The sequence below is a fragment of the Adiantum capillus-veneris genome, chromosome 3 (assembly GCF_014529385.1).
Source record: "Adiantum capillus-veneris isolate H3 chromosome 3, ASM1452938v2, whole genome shotgun sequence".
Lineage (NCBI taxonomy): Eukaryota > Viridiplantae > Streptophyta > Polypodiopsida > Polypodiales > Pteridaceae > Adiantum > Adiantum capillus-veneris.
In genome coordinates this window covers 161,138,999-161,162,169 of record NC_140933.1, presented here as the reverse complement: position 1 = coordinate 161,162,169, position 23,171 = coordinate 161,138,999, and the positions used below count along the sequence as shown (strand labels likewise).

The 23,171-nt window shown below is 46.7% G+C and overlaps 1 protein-coding gene across 1 annotated transcript in view; it reads left to right on the top strand.

Moving 5' to 3' along the window:
* The window catches only part of LOC147462074 (RNA polymerase II transcriptional coactivator KELP-like), a 31,652-nt gene extending 9,378 nt beyond the window's left edge, over window positions 1-22,274 (top strand). The window contains exon 3 of the mRNA XM_086502538.1: window positions 22,041-22,274. Within this exon, the coding sequence (XP_086358664.1) occupies window positions 22,041-22,123 (83 nt within the window). The 3' untranslated portion in view covers window positions 22,124-22,274. The remainder of the gene's footprint in view (window positions 1-22,040) is intronic.
* Window positions 22,275-23,171: the final 897 nt, after the last annotated feature.

Sequence of the window (23,171 nt, the reverse complement as noted above, 5' to 3'; positions counted from 1 at the left end):
CCCCCTCGCCAGACCCTGCTGAGCCCACCATTCGACTTACTCTTTCGCCGACAGAGCAAGCGAGCCTAGCCGCAGAGGTAGAGCGCTTGCAGGCGACTTCTGTCATTTGCAAGATTCTCGGCACCCGACCTAGCAGAGGAGAGCTGCGTGACCTTCTCCAGGCGCGCCTTCTCGCAGAGGTGGGCAAGATCTTGGACGTACAGATACTCGGACGAGGTTACTATCAGATAGAGTTTGAGACCTCCGAGATGGCGTCCAAGGTCATCGCCATGAGTCCATTGACCATCCGAGCGGCACGAGCCCACTTTCGACAGTGGAGACATGGTTTCGACCCTGCTTCGGATGTTCTAGTAGAGGAGGCAGACATCCCCATCTCCGTCTGCTTTCCGGGTTTGCGGAGGGAGTACTTACCACTTTTGTCCAGGATCGGCTCAGCCATTGGGACTGTCCTGGAGACACCTCGCACGGCAGCCTTAGTAGCTGCCAAGGCTGCTGACATTCCCTCAGTTCGCGTTTTGGTCAGAGACACTCACACGCTCCCGAAGGTTATTCTTTTGCCTCGGGTGAGTGAGGGTTGGTTTAGACAGAGTGTGGAGTATTCGGGCCTCCCGAACCAGTACTTCATTTGTCGATAGATGGGCCATCTAGCGAAGGCCTGTCCACGGAGGAGGCCTCGACGTACACTACAGCCTCAGTCCCAGCCTGTAAGGGTTGGCCAGCAGACACAGACAGAGACACAGCGCACACATGCAGAGCCACCCTCTGAGCCTGGGGCTCCAGCGGAGGAGGGATGGCAACAGGTCCGTGGTCGACGACAATAAGGGCCACAGCGACAGCCTGGCACTCAGAGTCGTCCTCAGGCGCCTACTCAACAGCAGTGGGTTCCCACGGGGAACCGATTTGGCCTCTTGAGCAGGATGAGGTCCCTGCTCCAGCCCCCACCCCAGCTTCACCCTCGACAACCCCTCCCCCTTCAGAGTTCTCCCCCTTTTCCTCATCCTCCCCCCCGCCTCCTGCTCCCGCCGCCTCTTCCTTCCGCCCCTCTACCTCTACCGCTCCCCCCCCCCCCTCCTCCACCGCTCCCCCCTACTCCTTCTCCCCCCCCTCCCGCTTCAGTTCCATAGTCGTCCCAGGGGGCAGGGCCTTCTCCGGATGCTAGGAGATCTCTTGGTAGCGCCTTTGCCACGAGTCGCTTGGCGAGAGAGGGACAACCTTTCTTGCGGCCCCCTCTACAGGTGCAGACGTCCCCCCTTGCAGATATTCCTCGAGGTCTGACGAGCATTGATAGTCGATGGGATTTCTTCGACTACGACTTCACTCGTTTTCTCGATGACCTCTCAGCAGACCATGAGGCAACCTGCTTCAGGGTCCATGTTCTGTTCCTTGCAGCTAGGGGGACAGAGGCCTTGGACTCAACAGTTGGCTTCTCCTTTCCCCTCTGCGGCAGGGACCAGACAGAGTGGACTCTCGACTTAGTGTTGGGATGGTTGCACACACAGGTCCTAGAGTTCTCTCACTACATGGGAAAACTAGGAGTTACAGACATGCTTCAGACTCTTTGGCCATTGGCCAAGTTTGCGGTGACACCTCCAGATTCAGTAGGATGTAGACACATTGTGGTATACTTCTTTGCCGATACACAGTGCTTGCCATGCTATGTATACATTCATGAGGACTCCTGGACAGAGGAGGTTGCTTTACGTACGGCTCGCTCTGCTTGGGCTTGGGCCAGGCACTCGTTGCAGTCATGCCTATCTAGAGGACGTTCGGATGCGGATTACTCCCCATCCAAGCCAGCCTCGAAGATAGCCCGTCTAGCTGCTGCGGCAGCATGTGTTCTCTCGCTCCCCATGAGGATCGTCTCATGGAACGTGCAGGGACTAGGTGGGCCCCAGTTTCAGCGTCAGCAGGGCCGACTGCGTCAGGAGCTTCAGCGTTGCCTTGTGGAAGGAGAGATTGATCTCCTCATGCTTCAGGAGCACCATCTGTGTGAGAGCCGCATTAGACGTTGTGGCCAGCTCTTGCGTGGACGATATGACACTTTTTGGTCAGCTGCTTTTGGACTTGGAGGCATCCAGGGTGGGGTATGTATGACTATTGCGGACTCTTTGCAGCAGGCCATTGTGGATAGAGGGATTATTGTGCCAGGTAGGGCTCAGTGGATTACTATGCAGGTTCAGGGTTGCCTAGTGGGCTTCTTGAACATCTATGCGCCCAATGTGGCGAGTGCTCGAGCAGAGTTTTGGTCACAGATAGTTGAGTCTCTGTCGCAGGCAGAACACTGGTGCATAGGAGGGGACTTCAACGTGTTGGCGGACCCTTCTGACAGGATTGGTGGTAGCCATGCTACTGTGCATGGAGTTGAGCTGGCAGCTTGGGAGAGGTTTTGTATGACTCTTGAGGGTCTCGGATGTTTGACAGCACTCTGGTTTTGTGAGGCCCCTAGACAGCCTTGCCTTCTCGTTCGGACCGCAGATTGGGAGGAGTGAATCTACCTCGGATAGATCGCTTCTACACTAGTGACCATTCCAGTGACTTGGGAGGGGCAATGGGCATTCTGGCAGGGACTTTCTTCTCAGACCATGCACCAGTGATCCTCACAGTGGCAGACAGGCAGAGGAGTGGGAGCACGATGCTTCGCATCCCAGAGAGGGTCTTGTTGGACTCAACATTGAGAGAGCGGGTAGAGGCTCTTTGGACAGAGAGCTTGGACAGGTAGGATGCTCCTGCTGACAGAGTGGCCTCAGGCCTAGCTTAGATTAGCAATTTTTTTCTCTAGGAGTCTCTGGCTCGCTGGGCTGCAGCGAGAGAGGAGCAGCAGCGTCTCAGATGGGGCATTGCTTCGCTACAGAGGATGCAGGAGCAGCATCCAGACAGTCCTTGGTTGGAGGAGCAGCTACAGCAGGCTCGTTAGGAGCTTGTTAGCAGCACAGAGGAGAGGCGACATGAGTTTGCTTTCCACCGACATGCAGCTCAGTGGACCCAGGTGGGCGACAGAGTGACGGGTGCTTTCTTTGAGGCAGTGGGACCTTGACATTCGCATGCCAAGGTCAGTTAGTTGAGGAGGCCCGACGGGTCAATTGCTTCTGAGCCCGAGGATATGCGTGCAATTGTACTGACTTTTACCGCGAGTTACTGTCCGCAAAGCCCCAGTCAGAGCGTTAGGATGCATGCATGGATCAGGTTTGGGCACAGATGCCTTGTCTTGTGACTGAGGAGATGCGTCAGAGGCTTGAGCTACCACTTCAACTTGAGGAGCTGCACACGGCTCTTAGGGCCCTCCCCCGTGGTAGCTGTCCAGGTGAGGATGGGCTGACTCCCAGTTTTTTCTTGGAGTACTGGGACCTGCTTGGCCCAGATCTCTGTAGTGCTTTTGAGTACATTTTGCACACAGGAGTGATGCCTGACAGCATGAGTGAGGGCCTGATCTACCTCATTCCCAAGGAGGGTGGCTCCTTGGATGAGATTCGACAGTGACGGCCCATCACCATCCTCAACTCAGCCTACAAAATTCTTGCCAAGGCTTTGTGTTTGAGGATTCAGCCACTTCTAGAGAGCCTTATACATGGGACTCAAACAGGTTTTGTCAAGGAACGCAGTATCCTTGACAACATCTTTCTTTTTTGGGAGGCTTCTGCCCTGGCACGGCTCCGTGGTGAGGACCTAGTGATTCTTCTTCTTGATTTTGAGAAGGCATACGACAGAGTTGACTAGGACTTTCTAGAGGGCACTCTACGCAGGATGGGCTTCTCAGATGCTTGGATCAGAGGGGTGTCAGCTTTGTACAGATAGGCTTACAGTCAGGAACTTTTGGCGGGAGGTAGAGGTGATCGCTTCATGCTCACACGTTCGATCAGACAGGGCTGTCCTCTTGCCCCCTTCCTCTTTTTGTTCTATGCGAAGGTGAAGAGAAGGTTTTTGGTGTCGCAGCAGGTTGGTCTATGGGGCTTAGCACTCCCAATTCGGGGAGATGAGCTTCTGGACGCTGAGTTTGCCGGCGACTCAGTCTTGTACTTAGATGGCCAAGAGGCCAACCTTCATAGGTGTGAGCAGGCTCCGGAGCCCTTGTGTTGTGCATTGGGCGCACTGATCAACTGGAGAAAGACAGTGGCTTTCTCGGTTGGTAGTGCTCCTGTACCCGATTGGATACCAGGAGAGGGTTTTAGGTGGATTCCCTCAGGGACTGCAGTTCGGTACTTGGGTTGTCAGGTTGGTTTGGACATGTCTCCCGAGTAGCAGATTGCTCCCCTTCTTCTGTCTATCAGGAGAAAGTTGTTACATTGGAGCTCAACACAACTTTCTTTGGCTCGTAGAGTAGTAGTGGCCAACCAGGTGTTGTTGGCGACTATGTGGTACATCACTTCTTGCTGGATCTTCTCGAGTTCTTGTATCAGCCAGGTAGAGAGGCTGATCAGGAACTTCCTTTGGTTAGGACGTGACACTCATATAGCCTGAGCCAGAGTGGCTTGGCAGGTCATCACTCTTCCTTGTTCACAGGGAGGGCTTGGGATCATTGACCCAGCACAACAGAGCAGATCCCTTCTTGGGAAGTTCATTGTCAGAGGACTTCTTCTAGGTGAGGAGGCCCTGGAAGGAGTTCTTGCTACAACGGCTTCGTGCTAGGGTGCCTCTGTCACCAGCAAGTGGCAATTCCATTTTTGTTTATTTTCTCTTTCTTTGGGGAATTTCGTTTGTTTTACCTTTTGGAAACACCCCTCTGGAAATCTAACTGCCCTGCATTGCATAGCCAATGTGGAACTGTTCAGAGAGAGTCCAGGCCTGAGGGCTAAAGAGCACTAAGGTTGGACAAGGACTATGGTTAGCCAAAGTGGGGTCATTGGCCAGCCAAAGCGGAATCCTTTGCTACATAGGCTACATTTTAGTTCTGGGTGTGGTTGCAGTGTACAAAGGGGGTCAGATGACCTAGAAGAATGTAATGGCAGAAACTCCTAAATTTTACGGATTGCTATTTTTGGACGGCAAAATGTCTTCGCTTCATTACGTGCATTTTGACATGGGGATCATTTTGTTACTCTGTGGCCAAGTCAACAGAGGCTGCAGGTGAGATATTTTTAGACCCGAGGGTCTAAAGCGGGAAAATGCACAAATGAGTGACACATGGCACTCTGAGGCCAGTTTACTACTTAAAGAGAAGGCAAAAACGTGATTTTCAGTTGTGAGCTCGTTTTTGAGTGCTGTCACACGTGGGAGAGCTTCAATGGAGTGCTGGGTTACCCTCTATGTACAGTGAGGTGCAGGATGTCATGACCTGCACACCTCTCACTGCTCTCTCTCTCTCCCCTATTCTTTATGGTTATGCCCCTCTAGTGGGGTTTTCATTTGACCAATGTACAGTTATGCGGGTTCATGCGCGATTGCCGAGGCAAGAGCCTATTGCATAGGTACTGGATTAGCTAGCGGCTAATCCCCCGCAGGTACAGGTGAATTCGGAGAGGTTTCACGTGCGAAATCCCGTCCGATTCAAAGGGCAAGTAGCCCTACAGGTGCGGGAGCTCGAGGACTTGGTACGGATGCGACCGGCACGCGAAATGGAGTCCGAAACAGTGAATTACAGCCTGCTGTGTATTTTTGCAGGTTTAGGGTTTTGGCCCTAAACGGACCCTAATACCCCCAGGAGGTTCGGGGACGCAAGGGAACCGCTGTACAGGTGATCTGGTGCATTTTCGGGGCAGAAAACAGAGAATTCAGCGTGCTGCAGATTCTCGCCAGGTTTTGCAAAGTGTCCGTATGCGTCGGGAAAGTCATCAAATGCGTGGGAATACTGACTGTGAAGGGTCTTAGTATAGTTATGTTGCCGAAATCGGGCCAGAACAGTTGAAATTCAGCCAAGGTTGTGCGGGGCAGCTTGTAGGGAACCACAGCTTTTATTCCCCCTTTTAAAGAATAAAGAAATACCGAAAGGGGTGCCTATTTAGGGGCCAATCTGGTGTCTGACTCGCATACAGATGCATTCTAGCATCTGTATCCCATTCCCCTCTCTTGTGTCATTATAGCACAGGTAGAATGGACGACTAATAATGGGTGAAAGCTAAATCAAGGTTTGAAGTAAAGTCTATCGCCCTTTTTGAAGTTAACAGGCCGGCTACATGGTTCCATCGACGGGATTAAATCACTTTTTCCTCAAAAAGTGAGCCTTGGTCAGTTTGGGTTAAAGACACACAGAGAGTTTGGGATGACCTTGAAAACACAGAGAGTTTGAAAGTAGATCGAGTGGATTTACAGGTGAGAAAGGCTACGAGTCTTTCTTTGGATACAGGATGGATGGCAACAAGGAAGAGGGTTCCTCTTCAGAGGATAGACAGCCTATTCCAACTGCACATGAAATTGGCGAGAGTTTAGGCCAAGCAAAGAAAGCTTTGCAGGCTGTTACTGCTGTGACCATGTTCAAGCAATTGATGGAGAATCCAAGATTTATGGAGTTTATATAATCTTCATCAATAGCACATCAAGTTCAAGGCAGTTTTGGCATGCCAGGAACAGTGTTTAGGGGTATGCAAGGCATGGTGCCCAACCCCATGTATGCAAACATTGGTTTGCACCCAGGATTTCAGGGCACACAAGGTCAGTTTGGGGTGTCACAAGGCAACTTGGGTATGGCTGGTTTTTCAATCCCATCAATGAATATGACCCCTGGACATCAACATGTTACTGGCCAGGGAGTACAGATGGCTCCCACAGGTGTACCCATTATGCAAATTGTCTCTTTTGACAATTTGGAGTCAATGGATAAGCTAAAGCCATACAAAGAAGATGATCAGTGAGTCCATTGACACATTCAATGGCTTTGATGAATGACAAAGGTTTTCTCTTTCCTCGAATAGTTTGACAAAGCATTTGTTGGAAGGAGCATTTAAAGTCAGGAAAGCTGCCACTTTTCTGAAAAAAATGCAAGTCAGTGGTGGAAAACACTGTTGTTACAAGGACAGACTCCTTCCACTTGGAATGATTTCATACAGGTACCGAATTAGCTAAAGGCTAATTCAAAACAGGTACAAGATGATTTAACAAGATTTCTTGCGAGAAATCTTGTGTAAATCAAAGGGCAAGTAGTCCTACTGATGCAGAAGATCAAAGGCGACGAATTGGTGCGATTGGCACGCAAAACAGAGCCTGAAAGAAGAAAATACAGCTTGCTGTATTTTTCTGCAGATTTAGGGTTTTGACCCTATTTGATGCCTTTTTGTCCCAAGAGCTTCGGGGAAGCTAGAGGACAGTAATACAAGTGATCTGGAGCATTTTAGGAGCTAAAAACAGAGAATTCAGCGTGCTGAATTTCCAGGACAGGGTTGCAAAAGTGCTCTATTATGGGTGGATAATCACTTGGATATGTGGATTTTTGGTTGTGAAGGTTTCTACTACAGTTATGCTGCCAAAATTGGGTCAAAAAGAGAATTCTCAGCCCAATAAAAGTGACAGCATAAGGGTAGATCATAGGTTAATCTCCAAAGATCAAGATGAAGAGCAGAGAAAGATTGTTTTCGATGCTCAGTATGCAAATCAATGATATTGCATAAAGGCTGAAATTGCCTTAGAGTTGGAAGATTCACAATGCGTTTCACGTGATTCTTCTCAGATCCTATGTGGGTGATGTGGCAGAAGATATGCCAGCTGAAGATCAGCCGGAAGTCGAGGAACTTGACGAGATCTTGGTCCCGGAACAGATTTTGGCACATAAAGAAAGAAAAGAAAAGGCAAGGTTGCAAGGTGATGTTTGGTAAAGTTCAAAAGCTATTCACCTCTGGATGTCAAGTGGATGGAAAAAATTGAACTTGCAGAGTCACTAAAAGTATGGGAACTTAAAACCTTGGTTTGCAACCTACCTTGACCCCTTGAGATTCAGAGCTACATGGATTATCAGTGTGACAATGGCTTCTGAAAGAAATGATGTACATGTTACTTACAGTGAGCTCAAATGAAGTGCATGTTACATGAATGTTAGAGCTGTACAGATTGTCAGTTTGGCAATTGCTCTTATGGAATGTCCAAAAGTTTGGTTAGTGCTATAGAAGTGAGTATTTCTTGTCAGTTTGTCAAGGATACAGTAATTGCTTCTATTGAAGGGTACATGTGTAACTGCATTCTTAAACTGTCGGTTTGAGTATGCTCGAAAGTGTTACTGGATCCAACGTGTACTAAAAGACAGTGGTAAAATGCGTCGCTACCATTTTGTCATTGGAAAGTTAATGACTCAAAGCAATGGCAAAGTGCGAAGCTACCACTATGTCATTGGGACAGGGTTCACGTGCAAGCAATACATGTGTCGACGAGGTGTTGAATACACCAGGGTTGACTGTGACCATGTACAACATAGGTGCAAACGAGGATGTTTGAGATTTCAAGAGGGGGGTATGTCACCAGCCAGTGGCAATTCCATTTTTGTTTATTTTCTCTTTCTTTGGGGAATTTCGTTTGTTTTACCTTTTGGAAAAACCCTCTTGAAATCTAACTGCCCTGCATTGCATAGCCAGTGTGGAACTGTTCAGAGAGAGTCCAGGCCTGAGGGCTAAAGAGCACTAAGGTTGGACAAAAACTATGGTTAGCCAAAGTGGGGTCATTGGCCAGCCAAAGCGGAATCCTTTGCTACATACGCTACATTTCAGTTCTGGGTGTGGCTACAGTGTACAAAGGGGGTCAGATGACCTAGAAGAATGTAATGGCAGAAACTCCTAAATTTTAGGGATTACTATTTTTGGATGGCAAAATGTCTTCGCGTCATTACGTGCATTTTGACATGGGGATCATTTTGTTACTCTGTGGCCAAGTCAACAGAGGCTGCAGGTGAGATATTTTTAGACCCGAGGGTCTAAAGCGGGAAAATGCACAAATGAGTGACACATGGCACTCTGAGGCCAGTTTACTACTTAAAGAGAAGGCAAAAACGTGATTTTCAGTTGTGAGCTCGTTTTTGAGTGCTCTCACACGTGGGAGAGCTTCAATGGAGTGCTGGGTTACCCTCTATGTACAGTGAGGTGCAGGATGTCATGACCTGCACACCTCTCATTGCTCTCTCTCTCTCCCCTATTCTTTATGGTTATGCCCCTATAGTGGGCTTTTCATTTGACCAATGTACAGCTATGTGGGTTCATGCACGATTGCCGAGGCAAGAGCCTCTTGCACAGGTACTGGATAGCTAGCGGCTAATCCCCCGCAAGTACAGGTTAATTCGGAGAGGTTTCACGTGCGAAATCCCGTCCGATTCAAAGGGCAAGGAGCCCTACAAGTGCGGGAGGTCGAGGGCTTGCTACGGATGCGACCGGCACGCGAAATGGAGCCCAAAACAGTGAATTACAGCCTGCTGTGTATTTTTGCAGGTTTAGGGTTTTGGCCCTAAACGGACCCTAATACGCCCAGAAGGTTCGGGGACGCAAGGGGACCGTTGTACAGGTGATCTGGCGCATTTTCGGGGCAGAAAACAGAGAATTCAGCGTACTGCAGATTCTCGCCAGGTTTTGCAGAGTGCCTGTATGCGTCGGGAAAGTCATCCAATGCGTGGGAATATTGACTGTGAAGGGTCCTAGTATTGTTATGTTGTCGAAATTGGGCCAGAACAATTGAAATTCAGCCAAGGTTGTGTGGGGCAGCTTGTAGGGAACCACAGCTTTTATTCCCTCTTTTAAAGAATAAAGAAATACCGAAAGGGGCGCCTATTTAGGGGCCAATCAGGTGTCTGACTCGCATACAGATGCATTCTAGCATCTGTATCCCATTCCCCTCTCTTGTGTCATTATAGCACAGGTAGAATAGACGACTAATAATGGGTGAAAGCTAAATCAAGGTTTGAAGTAAAGTCTACCGCCCTGTTTGAAGTTAACAAGCCGGTTACATGGTTCCATCGATGGGATTAAATCACTTTTTCCTCAAAAAGTGAGCCTTGGTCAGTTTGGGTTAAAGACACACAGAGAGTTTGGGATGACCTTGAAAACACAGAGAGTTTGAAAGTAGATCGAGTGGATTTACAGGTGAGAAAGGCTACGAGAGTCTTTCTTTGGATACAGGTGAGAAAGGCTACGAGTCTTTCTTTGGATTTACAGGTGAGAATGGCTACGAGAGTCTTTCTTTGGATACATGTGAGAAAGGCTACGAGTCTTTCTTTGGATACAGGATGGACTGTTCCATACTAGAACCCCACTTGGTTGGTAGTCGGCCTCATGTTTCCTGGGGTCCCATGGCAGCGGGTCCAGCGCGCTCTTTAGGTACTGGTTAGAGTTCACAAGCTTGTCAGAGGAGGTGCAGGGTTTCCAGCTACATGGCATGAGAGGGATGCAAAGCATGCGCCAGGACATCTCAGAGGTAGTTCCAGCTGAGTGGCTCATGCCTCTCGAGCCAGTAGCACCTAGGTGGATGGGAGCCTTCACATGACTGGAGGTTCTCATCTCCGTCAGGGCCTGCTCAGAGACTGTTCCATCCCTTTTCTTCGAGCTTCAGGGTAGGGGACGCCTACAGCGAGTTGCAATAGAGACCCCGCAGGTGGCAGAGTGCTGTTTTCAGAGGATTCGAGTAGTGGGCATCTGTGGGAGGACTTGTGTCATAGATCCTGACCCAACAGCTCTTGAGACTGGACACTGGAGGCTGTGGGCTTGGGAGTGTTGTCCACTGGCACTGGGATCCTGGTGAGTGGCTCTGGAGGGACCCCTTCTCTTCTGCAGACCACCTAGGAGTCCCTTTCTTTCAGTACATTGTTCGACTGGGACGTCATATACTAGCAGCACAGAGAGAGGCCCGCCCCACTGCAGCACCTCATTGGTAGGAAGAGGGTCTCATAGCTGAGTTCTTGGCAGCCTTCTGGGAGAGGTTGTGGGACTCCAGACAGCCGAGGCGACTCACCTTGTTTCAGTGGCTGGTCGCACACAGAGCTACAGCAGTTGGAAGCTGGCTAGTGCATAGTGGTCTCTCGGTCGCATGTGCAGCTTGTGACCATCTTGTGGAGAGTCAGCGTCATTGTCTTTGGGACTGTCCCTCGGCCCAGCGGCTACGAGTTCTTCGGCTGATGCCTGCTCTCTCCACGGCTCGACAGTACACTTGGGGAGCAGCGGCTTGGTCCACCCTCACGGGCTCGGTACTTCAGTTTGAGCTATCTTCCACCAGCAGGATGATAGTGATGCAGGAGGGGTGACCTACACTCCAGCTTGCTACAGAGCTTACTCCACAGGAGTGGTGCAGTGAGAGAGAGGAGTGTTGGGAGCTCATCAGTGGCTTGACACTCTGGTTCATCTGGCGGGCCCGTTGCTTCCGCATCTTTGAGGCTCGCCCTGTGCCACCAGCAGAGACTGTTCGCGATTTTTGGCTAGAGCTGATCCATACTCTCAGAGGACAGCTTGAGGTACTACAGGGCAGCTCCGACCGCATGCGGGAGCGCAGAGAGGCTTTCCTTGGACTCTGGCGTCCTGGGCCTTTTTACACCATGGTCCAGGGAGTACTCCGATGGCATTACCGACCACCTGTGTGGCTTTTCCCTCTCCCCATTTCTTGATTTAGCCCCATTGTACATATGCTGGTTTTTTCATTGGGAGATTCCCATCATGGTTGTTGTAGCCCTCTCTTGAAGAGGTGGTTGTAGCCCTATGGGCAGTTTCGGTAACTAATAGAAGGATCTTTTTCTCGGAAAAAAAAAATGTGGTACTAGTTTTGCTTTTTATCTGCCTTTTCTGCCACGTCCCTCAGTTGCTTAAGAACTTTTTGGACTTTCTTCATCTTGTTCATTCAGTGTCTTTTTAGGGCACTTCGCGGAGATATGTCCAGTTTCCCCGCATTCAAAGCACTTCCCCTCCTTTATGTAGAGAGCCCTCTCTTGAGGAGTAAGCTTGGGTCGTGCATCCTTTTCTTTTTGTTTTGGGTTGCTCTTTCTTTTTTTACTTCCATTTTTCGAAGTTTGTTCGGCTCTTTGTGTCATGATCTTATCTGTGGGGTAGGTCAGACTGTCAGAGTGAATGGCAAAACCCCGTTTCGCACGACTCATCAACTCTTGAATGGAAGCTGACTTTTGTTCCAAGCAGTGATCTCGGATCTCTGTAGGTAGACCCAAGGTAAACCGCTCAATCTGTTCCTTGAACTAGATCTTCTTAAATGAAGAGGCGGGTAGAAAAGAGCTCCAGAATCTCCCGCAATAAGCGTCCACTGTATCCTTCTTGGTCATCCGAAGATGGTTCCAAGCAGTTCGTATGTCGCGTTCATACTTTCGAGTCAACCAAGAAGAAACAAAAAGCCTTTTATATTTCAGCCATTTAACTGGCGCTGTCTTGTTCAATAGAAGTGTGGACCACCAAGTTCAAGCATTCCCCTTCAAGTAAGAAGCAACTCTCCGAATCTTAGGGTGCTTTGAGTAATGCCCTCCAGAGAAAGCGATGTCAAACTGCTGTATAAAAGACAAAGTCTTCGAAGCATCTCTATAACCAGAAAACGTGTCAAATTTAATTGACTGTCCACCTTCCTTAAACTCTCAGACTTTCTTGCTTTTGTCTTCCAGAAAGTCATACTGGTTGGCTTTGTAAAAATTCTTCTTCTTTGCATAAAAGTTGCTGTCATCAGAGTCCGAACTGTCTGTAGACGAGTCTGCTGTAGAATTGTCAATCACGGGGCAAGATTTACTCTTCTTTGCCTTTTTCTTGCCCTTTTCGAAGCGTTGCTTTTTGCTTTTGCTTTTTGCCTTTTCTGTCTTCTTCGCTCAAGTTAGATGAGCTAGAAGAAGAGTCAGAAGAAGAAGAAGTGGGTACTCCTTCAAAGCGAACACGCTTCTTTTGTTTTTTTGCCTTTTCAAATGTAGACTGACGACCCAAATAACCCGGGAAGTCAGCTCTTTTCTTCTGCTTTTTGTCGTGCTTTTTACCTTTGTTTTGCGCGTCAAAAAGCTGAGCAATTCGTGCATCAACCACCTCTTCTAATTCTTGCTCTGTGTACATCTGAGAGTAGTAGGTTTCTTGGGTGGTTCTGTGGTCTTCTGCCACTGCGCGTGCACCTCCTCGAAAGAGGTCTTGCTCATATATTTTGCAAATTTTGGATCCTTCGCAAAATTGAGCATCATCTTTGTTGCGTCGTCGATGAATCGTTGACGCTCCATCTGTAAGGTGTAGCGGAATGAATGTTTGAACTTTGCTCAAGATGAGTAGATCTTGAAAACGCTAGAGGATGGCTGATGCAGAAAACGCTAGCATGGGGGTTCTTGCTTGGAGGAAGTCCACCAAGGTCCTGTTGAGAAGATGCCTGCTGAGCTTGGCTCTTGTTGCCTCTTCTGCCATTTTGTGCTAACTTTGGTTTGCTTGTCCACGGACACATAGGGTTGGATGTGTCACGTGATATCCCCTCCTTTTCAAAGTGAGGTATTGGTACCGAACTGTATGGCGTCGAGGGAGATTGCCAACAACATCCGGAATCCTGGAAGGAACTCTTTACTGGCCTACTCTGATGTGTGGGTCGTGCGGTACTTGAACTTCATAAAGGTCTGCAACGCTTGCTTCTTTGGCCCGCGCCGAAAGACACAATGTCTTCTATGGCTCCTTCGATGCTTCAACTTCGTCTAGAGTCGTGCTTCTTCCTTCTTCAAGAATCTCCATGGCTGAAAATTCCTGAAACCATTTCCAACACCAAACCATGAACATACCCATTTCATGTAAAGCGAGTGGAAAAAATCTTGTCTTCCTCAAAGACTGTGCATGCAATGTAGATGAACAAATAGACGGAGTGCCAAACCGTTCACCACACACACGCAAACAATGAGATTGAATCTTTCTCTTCTGATCTAAAGCAATCAACTGTGGCAATTCACAACGGAAATTCCCATGCTTGGTGCTCATACTTCCATGTGCTCTTTCTACAAATGTGTCATGCCAAGGAAGAGACATGGAGTGTGACTTCCTTACATGCATACTTTTCAGCTTTTCATCAACAATCCGCATACATTCGTGCTCATTGATGAGTGAAACGTGCTCAACGTACAATGTCATGCCTAGGAAAAGGGATCACATAAAGACGCTGACTAAAATATAGGAACGATCACGAATGAAACACTCGAACAATACGTGCGTATCAATCATGCGAACACATAATACTTCCTGTGAGGGTTCTTTGGATCTAGGCTTGAGAGCCAAGATCGATCCTTCCTGAATGATCGAATCGTCCTGTGGGGGTTCTTTGGACCTCGACTCAAAAGCCAAGATCGGTTCTTCGTGATTGATCGAATCTACAACGAGGTTAGCTTCGCTAGAAAAAGCATTCACTAACTCATCCATCTTGTGAACAACCACATCTTCTTCATGCAAATCATCATGCTTGTGAGAAATCACATCTTGATCACGCAAATCATCATGCCTGTCATTATCATTCAAATCATCATGCAAATCTTGTGTGTCATGCTTTGGAGAAAAAGAGACTGAGAGAGTCTCCTTCTCATGAATCCGTTCAATCTTGTCCTGCATATTAGCAATGAGAGATGGAGAATGAACAATGTCCTCTCCATGATTGACAATGGGAGAATCACTTTTGGCATGAGATTGAAAGTGTTAGCCTCCCAATCAATGAGAGGGTTAGCATCACGAAACCATCGAATGCCTAAAATCATATCACATCCTGCGAGAGGAGAGACAACAAATCTTCTAGTGAAGGTAGCTTTTTGAATTGCAAACAACACATCAAGGCACTCCTTCGTGATGAGAGCGTCCATACTGGGAACAAAGCTAGAGACCTCGATAGGAGATCTCTAACTAACTTCTAGGCGGGCTCTCTCAACAAGAGAGGGACTGATCACATCATGCATACTACGTGGGTCAAACAATATGACAAAACGTTGCCGCGTCATATGACCATAACATTTAATGAGAGAATCATCAATGGGAGGGTCATGAGAAACTTGGGGCACACTCATGTTATCATTAATCGCATTGACAGCGGAAGTGGGTTCTGTGGATTCTTTAGATTCATTCGATTCAAGCGTAGGACACGTTCTTTTTATGTGACCCTTAATGTGACAATGAGTGCTTTGCTCTTCCGATGTGATGTATCCTCCTACAATTCCTTGTGCTACCTTTTCATCTGGAGTAAGCTTAGGTTTAGCAATTGTGTTAGCCTTACCCTTAGATTCATTGAAAGAATTCTTTTCTGAGAGACTTGTTGGAAGATTGGTTAGAAGAGTTACCATTCTTACCATTCTTACCGTTCTTACCGTTCTGAGGGTTCTTGTTCTCCTTAGGCTTTCCTTTGTTGTGCTTCATCTCCTGTGCGAGAGCAATCGCTACCGCCTTGTTGAGATCGATTGGATCGAGCACCTCAACATCGTACTTGATATACTCCTCCAATCCATAAAGGAATGCCTCTTTGCGTTCATCATCCGGCTTGCGTAATTGGGTACCTAGTTGCAAAACACGATTAGAAAAGGACATAACCGGCATACCATTTTGCTTGAGAGCGCGCCAATCGTCCTTCAATTGTGCGAGGTACTGAGGTGGCATAAACCGCGCCATGAGCTTGTCTTGGAAATCAGCCCAATTGAAGGAAAGGGGCGTGAGTTCGTCGGCTTCCTCTAGGTGCGCGGCTAGCTGTGCCTCTTGCCAAGCGTGGTACCAATTGATGGCATCACCGGCAAGGTACATAGCTGCCGTCAAAACCTTGCTATTTCTTGTCTTTTTAGTTGGCGCAAAATAAGCATTAAGTTGATGCAACCAAGAATGAATAACCGTAGCATCCATCTTACCATCATACTTACTGAAAGTCAACTTCTCTGTGACTGGATGGTTGGAATCCGCATCGTGGCTTGCGCCACTTGAGAAACTCCCACGATCTTTGGCTGGTTTGGATTTCGAGGCAAGTACTTGTCGAATCAACTCTTGAGTGCGTAGTTCTCTTTGAGCCTCACGCTCGATCTCCAAGGCCGCGCTTCGTGCTGCCGCTTCCTCCTTTCTTAGTTCTTTTCGTTCTTTTCGTGCGTCGCGCTCGCGTTCTAAAGCAATGCGATTTGCTTCTTGCTCGCGGTCCTTAGCAATGCGATTTGCTTCTTGTTGTGCGGCAATTCTTTCGTTTCTTTTGTCGCGCTCGTAGTCCTTAGCTTCCTGTTATTCTGCTTTGCTTGCTAGTTGTGCCAACGCAACTTGATTCGTTCCTTGTTGTTGTGCCATCATGTCCAACATCGACTTGACCATCGCCTCCATAGAAGTTGGTCCAACTCGTGGCGTAGATGGCGAAGAGGGGAGGGTCGGAAAAATCTCTTGGTGGGGAGAACTCTTCGTCGCCTCTCTCATGCTCATCACCTGTATGCGAAGTATCCATTCCGCTTCGGGTGACGACCTTGCACTAGGATCTTTGGTTCTTAAGTTTACGAGGAACTTGGGTTCTTGAGGGTCTTGAGGTTCTTGAGGTTTTCTTTCGCTTGCAAACCCTGTTTGAGAAGGATCTTCTCTTCACCCGAGTTCTACTCCTTTCCGCGGGCGCACCCCTTCGCGGCCTTGCGCTCACACCAAGGTTGCTTTTACCAACCTCACGTCGATTGGCCGGCCGCTAAGTGCACGGTCCGCTCTCAATGAGTGAAAAGAGACACAAGGGTAGGCTGGACAAGCCCTTCTTTCGTGGGATTCCTGTCACTCTTCAAAAACACGATAAGGAATCGACACGCCCAAGCGAACTTGGGTTCGTGCGACCGCAACAAGCAAAGAAAATTCTTGTGATTCTTGTGGTTCTTTCCTTGAGTGATACAGAACACTGCCAAAGCTCTGATACTAATGTAAGGTGCAATGGAATGAATGTTTGAACTTTGCTCAAGATGAGTAGATCTTGAAAACGCTAGAGGATGGTTGATATAGAAAATGCTAGCATGGGGGTTCTTGCTTGGAGGAAGTCCACCAAGGTCCTGTTGAGAAGATGCTTGCTGAGCTTGGCTCCTGTTGCCTCTTCTGCCATTTTGTGCTAACTTTGGTTTGCTTGTCCACGGACATATAGGGTTGGATGTGTCACGTGACACCATCTCTTTGAGCTCCGCCTGAGTAGGCTGAGGCGGGCCATAGTACATACTCCTCGCGTTAATCGTCGTTGTGATCCCTTCTTGCATCTCCGGATGCAGAGGGAGTCGACTGATCTTTGCTTGAAGCCATAAGTGCCGCGAATTTTTTTATATAAAAAATTGGGATCGGATTTCCTGTAGAAGAGAAATCGGCCGTGCTCTGATACCACCGTAACAGACTTGGACACTCCAAGTCGAGAATCTACCGCGACAACACAAATAAACACTTCAAAACAGTCCACAATTCACAATTGATTCGACATTGGCCCGGCGGAGTTCCGTGCCTAGAGATATTGGCCCCAAAGACTGGCGCCCCTTTCGGTAATTTTTTTGTATTAATCTGTGTTCAAAGTATAAGAGTGTGGGTAGGCGCTCACACTCAGACTCTGCGTCCAGATGCTTTGAGTTGTGAGAGGCTTGCCCACATATTTAAAGATTACAGCACCAAAAAGCGGCCAGTGCGAATTAGGAATTCTGTATAGTTTGCCACGTTAGCAGCTGTTAGCGCATAACACGCAAATCTGTACTGTCTGCCACGGCAGCTTGTCAACGCAAATCTCAGGAAATTCGTACGGCAGCCATGTCAGCATGTCAACGCAGATAGCGGGAAATCCGTACAGCATGTCCATGTCAGCATAAGTATTGTTGGTCCTGCCCGGGTGGTCATGCCACGTTATCAGTTTGTGACATACCCCCTTCTAAAAAGAATTGTAATCGCCCTCGATTACGCCCGCAAAATCAGACAGAAGCCATAAACTAGTTCAATAGACACTGACTCTAAGTATCAACGCACTAGACGAACAAATCTAGCACTTCTACAAAGACGGCAGTCACATCACATTACATTCAAGTCATATCACATAGAATCCATTCTTGATCTAGGACCATGATTTTTGGCAACGTATTTAGCATCTAGATCCACATCGGACCTCATTGACGTCAGATTAATGCATCTAGATCCACATCGGACCTCATTGACGTTAGATTAATTAATCCCATATTGCGATCATGTCCATAGATCTCTCGAGACCGAAATGTTGTAGTCATTTCTGCAATCATTCCATTTGCACTCAAACACAGTCATGTGTGAGTGATCATTTCCGAGAATTCCAATCCATCAATCAGACACTGAGTTCATATTGAACAAAGTGTTTCAATCATTCAATTCTAGCTGTGTGGCCATCTCATCCCTCGGGAACTCTTGATGCGCTTATGACAATTCCATTCAATCATTCATCATGATTAAAAATTCATGATTCTTATCGTTATCAGGTTCATTTTGGAGCTCTCATTGCTCCGAACTCATCATCATCTCATTCTCGATTTTCACCTGTTATTTGCACATAAGTAGCAAGTTCTTCTAGAAAACATTAATTTCTTACATAAATAAGAATCATCTTCGGAAATTCCTATTTCAAAGTTCTTCATTCACACACTTAGTTCATACTGAACACAATGTTTCAATCATTCAATTTAGTCATCTCATCCGTCCAAAAGCCTTGATGCACCTAGATCCCTATGTAGCCATCTCATCCCGCAGGAACTCTTGATACGCTCACGACAATATCCAATCATCTCATTCATATGGGAATTTTGATAAACTAGAATCATTCATCATCATCATTCATCCATCATTGTTCAAAACAAAATTCATCATTTTTATTTGGATTCATTCTTGAGCTGCTGTTGCTCTCAATTGCTTTCAAATGCAAATCCCTTGCGTGTGATCCTCGATTTTACTTGCAAAGTGGATATAAGATTTGTTCCTGTCAATGTGTAGAGCTTGTTGACCAGGATCAACTTTGCCTTTTGTCGCATATCCAAATTCTCAACCATTGAAGAAAATTATAAAGGTCTTCTGGCAAACTTTTTAGCCGAGAATTTGTCGTATTCTTCATTTTTTTTTTCAATTTCCGTGCTGGATTTCAACTTTTCCTTGCCTTCTCGTTGAAAGGTGTTATCTATGTCAGATTCTCTATGAGAACCCATGTGTAATCTGGAAATTTTTATGATGGCTTATGCCCTGTATAAGAGAGCGATGAAGACAGGAGCACGCTCGATGCATGATGAAGGGTGGGAGTAGCTAAGAAGTCCGGGGTCCGGACACGAAGTTTCTTCAATAACAATTTCCAAAGTGTCCGGACTGGTATGCTTTGAGAAAAGCACACGCCTGATGCTTTGATACCACTGACACAGATTTGGGCACCCCAAGTCGGGAATTTGACTTGACACACGAGAGAATCATTGAAAATACTTTCACACTTTAAAATAAGAGTCGACACGGCCCGGGGCAGCTCTGTGCCCAGAGGTATTGGCCCCAAAATTTGATGCCCCTTTCAGTATTTCTTTGATATTAATGCTTGAGCAAAGTACAACACCCGTAGGACCTTTGCTTTTAGACTATGCATCCAGATGCTTTGAAGAGTGAGGCCCTTTGGGTCTATTTATTCTTGCAGAGGATGCCCCAAAAGCAATTTAACTCAAAAGCTGTGAATCCCTAAAAGCATCTGGTCTAAAATCTGCCCCAAAAAGCAGCCAGTGTGAATTACGGAATTCCATACAGCTTGCAACGTCTGTAGCTGTCAGCACATAACGTGGAAATCCGTACTGTCTGCACGTCACCTTGTCAGCGCAAATTCCGGAAAATTTGTACAGCAGCCACGTCAGCATGTTAGCTCAAATCGCGGAAAATCTGTACATCCTGTCCACGCCAGCATCCGTGTTGTTGGTCCTGTCTGGGAGGTCATGCCACGTTATCAGTCTGTGACACTCCAAGTATCGACGTACTAGACCACAGACAACCAGCACTTGCATGAAGACGATAGTCACGAAACATTCACATTAGTATCCCTGTCAAGATCTTAGATGAGAATCATTCACTATCCCCGTTGAGATCTTAGATGAGAATCATGATCATTGTAACTTATTTAGCAATCACATCCAAACCGCGTTGATCTTTTCAGGGGTATCTTGATCTACTAAATCTCGGCACTCTCACATCTACATCACCGTCTAGGACCGGGACAAATTGTTGCAATCATTTTGTCTTTTAGACACGCATTCAAACAATACACACATGAGAGCACATGTAAGAGATTCATTTTAGGAATTCCCATTTAAAGTCCTTTACATAAAGTCGTCTAGGAGAATACTGTCAGCTTGTTAGTATGCCTAAATTCTCAAAAGAAATCTGTGACTTTATTCCATCGAGGTAACCTGTGACAAAGGAGCAGAGTAACTCCCCTCTTGTGTAGTCCGCACCACACCATATTCAACTTGTCGATTCATCCGTAACTCTTGGAATAGTCGGTGTTAAACCAAAAGCTTCAAGGTAAAGCTTTAGTGTTTGAGGAGTATCTGCTAAGTCCTCCTCTATCCACTTGGCATTAATTCTTGAACTTCGCCAAATACCGTCGTGTCAGCTTACCTTTCACTTTCCTTTCCTTTTGAGCCAAGACCTGTAAGGTGCAGCGGAATGAATGTTTGCGCTTTGCTCAAGATGAGTGCTCCGAACTATGCTCAAGGTTCCTTTTGTTCTTATGGAAGGTAGAGCCTTCCGTTCTTAATGAGAGAATGCAATGATCACAAACAAAGTGAATGGACACTATGCATGCAAGTGTACGAGACTGAGAGATAGAGAGAGAAGAGAATACGACACTAGAGACGTTGTAAAACCCTCCTCCGAAGGCCCCACTCTCGTCGGCGAGAGTGGTCTACTTATGATTGCACAAACTGGTACAAACTGTATGAGACTGATGCAAGTCTAGGCTATGTCGGTGATGACGATGGGGATGACGAAACCGACCTAAGGGCTGAAATCTGCAATCTTTCTACTGCTGTCCAAAAACGCTATGGGCTGAAATCTGCGACTAGTCCAAAAACGCTGATGCTCGGGGCTGTTTCTGTGGTCTTTGACGCTGAAAATCTGCAGGTTTAGGGCTGAAAACTGAGGTTCTTAAAGGCTGAAAACTGACGGTCTTTCCAAGCTGAATCTGCTACTCTTTAGTGGCTGAACTTGCAGGTTCTTCATTGCTGAAAACGTTGGTCATGGGGAGTTCTGCTGGCGATGGCGAGGCTGAAAACGTTGGTGTTTCGCAGCTTTGCCGCGGTTACTAATTGTTGCAAAAACGCTAGCTGATGTGAAAAACGCTAGCTTGCTGGTCTTCAGGCGATGATCTGCTGATGAGAAAATGCTAGGTCTGAGCTTGCTTCTGGCGAGGATCTCCTTGATGAGAAAACGCTAAGGCAAGGGTTTGATGGTTCTTTTTGCTTGGAGGGGGGAAATCGCCAAGGGGTCTTGTTGAGAAGTTGCCTGTTGAGTTTTGCTCCTGTTGCCTCTTCTGCCATTTAGTGCTAGTTTAGGTTTGCTTATATACAAACTTACTCAATTTGCCCTACCTACTTTCCAACAAAAGTCACTTAAACATAATAAGTGAAAAATGTCAAAAATAGGCTAAATGCATTGGAAAATTCCCCTGAAGGATTCTGATGGGAATGCTTATGATCATGCTGTGTGCAACTAGAGGATATGCATCTACACTAAGTGACTGGGCATGCATGGTCTACCAATAGACTCACAAGTGCTAGATCACTTATAAATCTAGACTGACTGGACTGATTGAACCCTGATCATACTGTAGCTTGTCCACGGACACATAGGGTTGGATGTGTCACGTGACAAGACGTGTTCGGGAATGAGTATTTCTCTGCTCCCTATCCACCGGCACTTCACCTTTGAAAGGTCTCAATGCATTGTAAATCTTCCAAGTATCTGGTAACCTTTTAGTTTGAAGGATACATCATTTAGTCTTTTCTTTTATCTAGAAAGGTCCACAATATTGCATACTTAGCTTTGGAAAAGCCTTTCCTTACCCTTCCGTTTTCGTAGTCGTGCCTTCTCAAAGTGGTATAGCTGCACTTTCCTTCATAGATGAATCTGGGCTCTTCGTGGATTCATCTAGGTATATACATGTGTGCTTTGAAATTTTCAAGCAGGGTAACGTATCTTTTTCTTATATATATTTTTCTCTGCATATTGCAGGTATAAGCTTATCAGTGGATCAATGGAAAGTTCTGAAAAACAATGTTTCTGCCGTTGAGAAAGCAATTGCAGAATTTCAGTGATGTATATTTGTTGCTTAGGTCTTCAAACCGAGCAACATATGGAGATGACGAACCAGAAAATGTGTAGGTTTCTAACGTGTGACATATTAACTAACTGTCTGAAGGCCTTTTTGGAGCTGCAAATTTTAGATGTAAGCTTAGCTTTAGAATATGTTAAGCCTCTCTCTCTCTCTCTCTCTCTCTCTCTCTCTCTCTCTCTACACGTGGCAGGTGACTCGACTGCTGTTGTTATGTAAAGTAATAAGGTCTTAAACTGGTGCTCTGGCATGCATTCAACAAGCTGCTGACATATTGGTGTCTATGGAGCTTTTCAAATAGCTGTCCAATTTTCTAAAACATTAATCAGTTGCATATCACCTAATCTTGCATGCAGAGAGAAGAGTGTTGATGTTTTCCAAGACCGAAAGGCCTGGAAGGCAAAATTATAGGGCTGCACAAATTTCATGCGAGGCAGGAGCATGTTCCACGTTGCATAGTACCAATCGTAGGTTGAAAATACAAATCGAATGAACGCTTGCATTCATCATCCAGAAGGCACTTGTTGCATGCCCTTTTATTATTATTCTACGTCGCACATTCAACGCTGTAACTTTTCCTTTGCCGCTTTTTGCATACAATATGAGAGCCATATCATGTATGAGAGAAAGAAGACGTTTGGTCCTAGAGCTGATTATACTCCAAGAGATGCACGAAGCAGAGTGACTGCCTAGATGTTTGCACGTGTTACTTATATGGATATATTTAACTAAGTCAAAAGGTCATATCCTTTTGGATCTTTTTGACAAGAAAGAAAGAAATTGATGCAAGAGATTTAAGAGGTATGGCTAAGGTTGTTTCCTTGACCCGAAAAAACTTAGCCTTACCATGATTTGGGGACCAAAAGACAAGGAAGATCTTCTAAAGATGAAAAGAAGATCCTTGGATAAGGAATCTAGTCTTGTTGATATGAATCAGCCTACAATAGATTGCAAAGGGCTTTTTGGGGCTATGATCACAGATAAGGATGAAAATGGCTCTTCTGGGCGACCAGTAGAAGAATGAAATGATG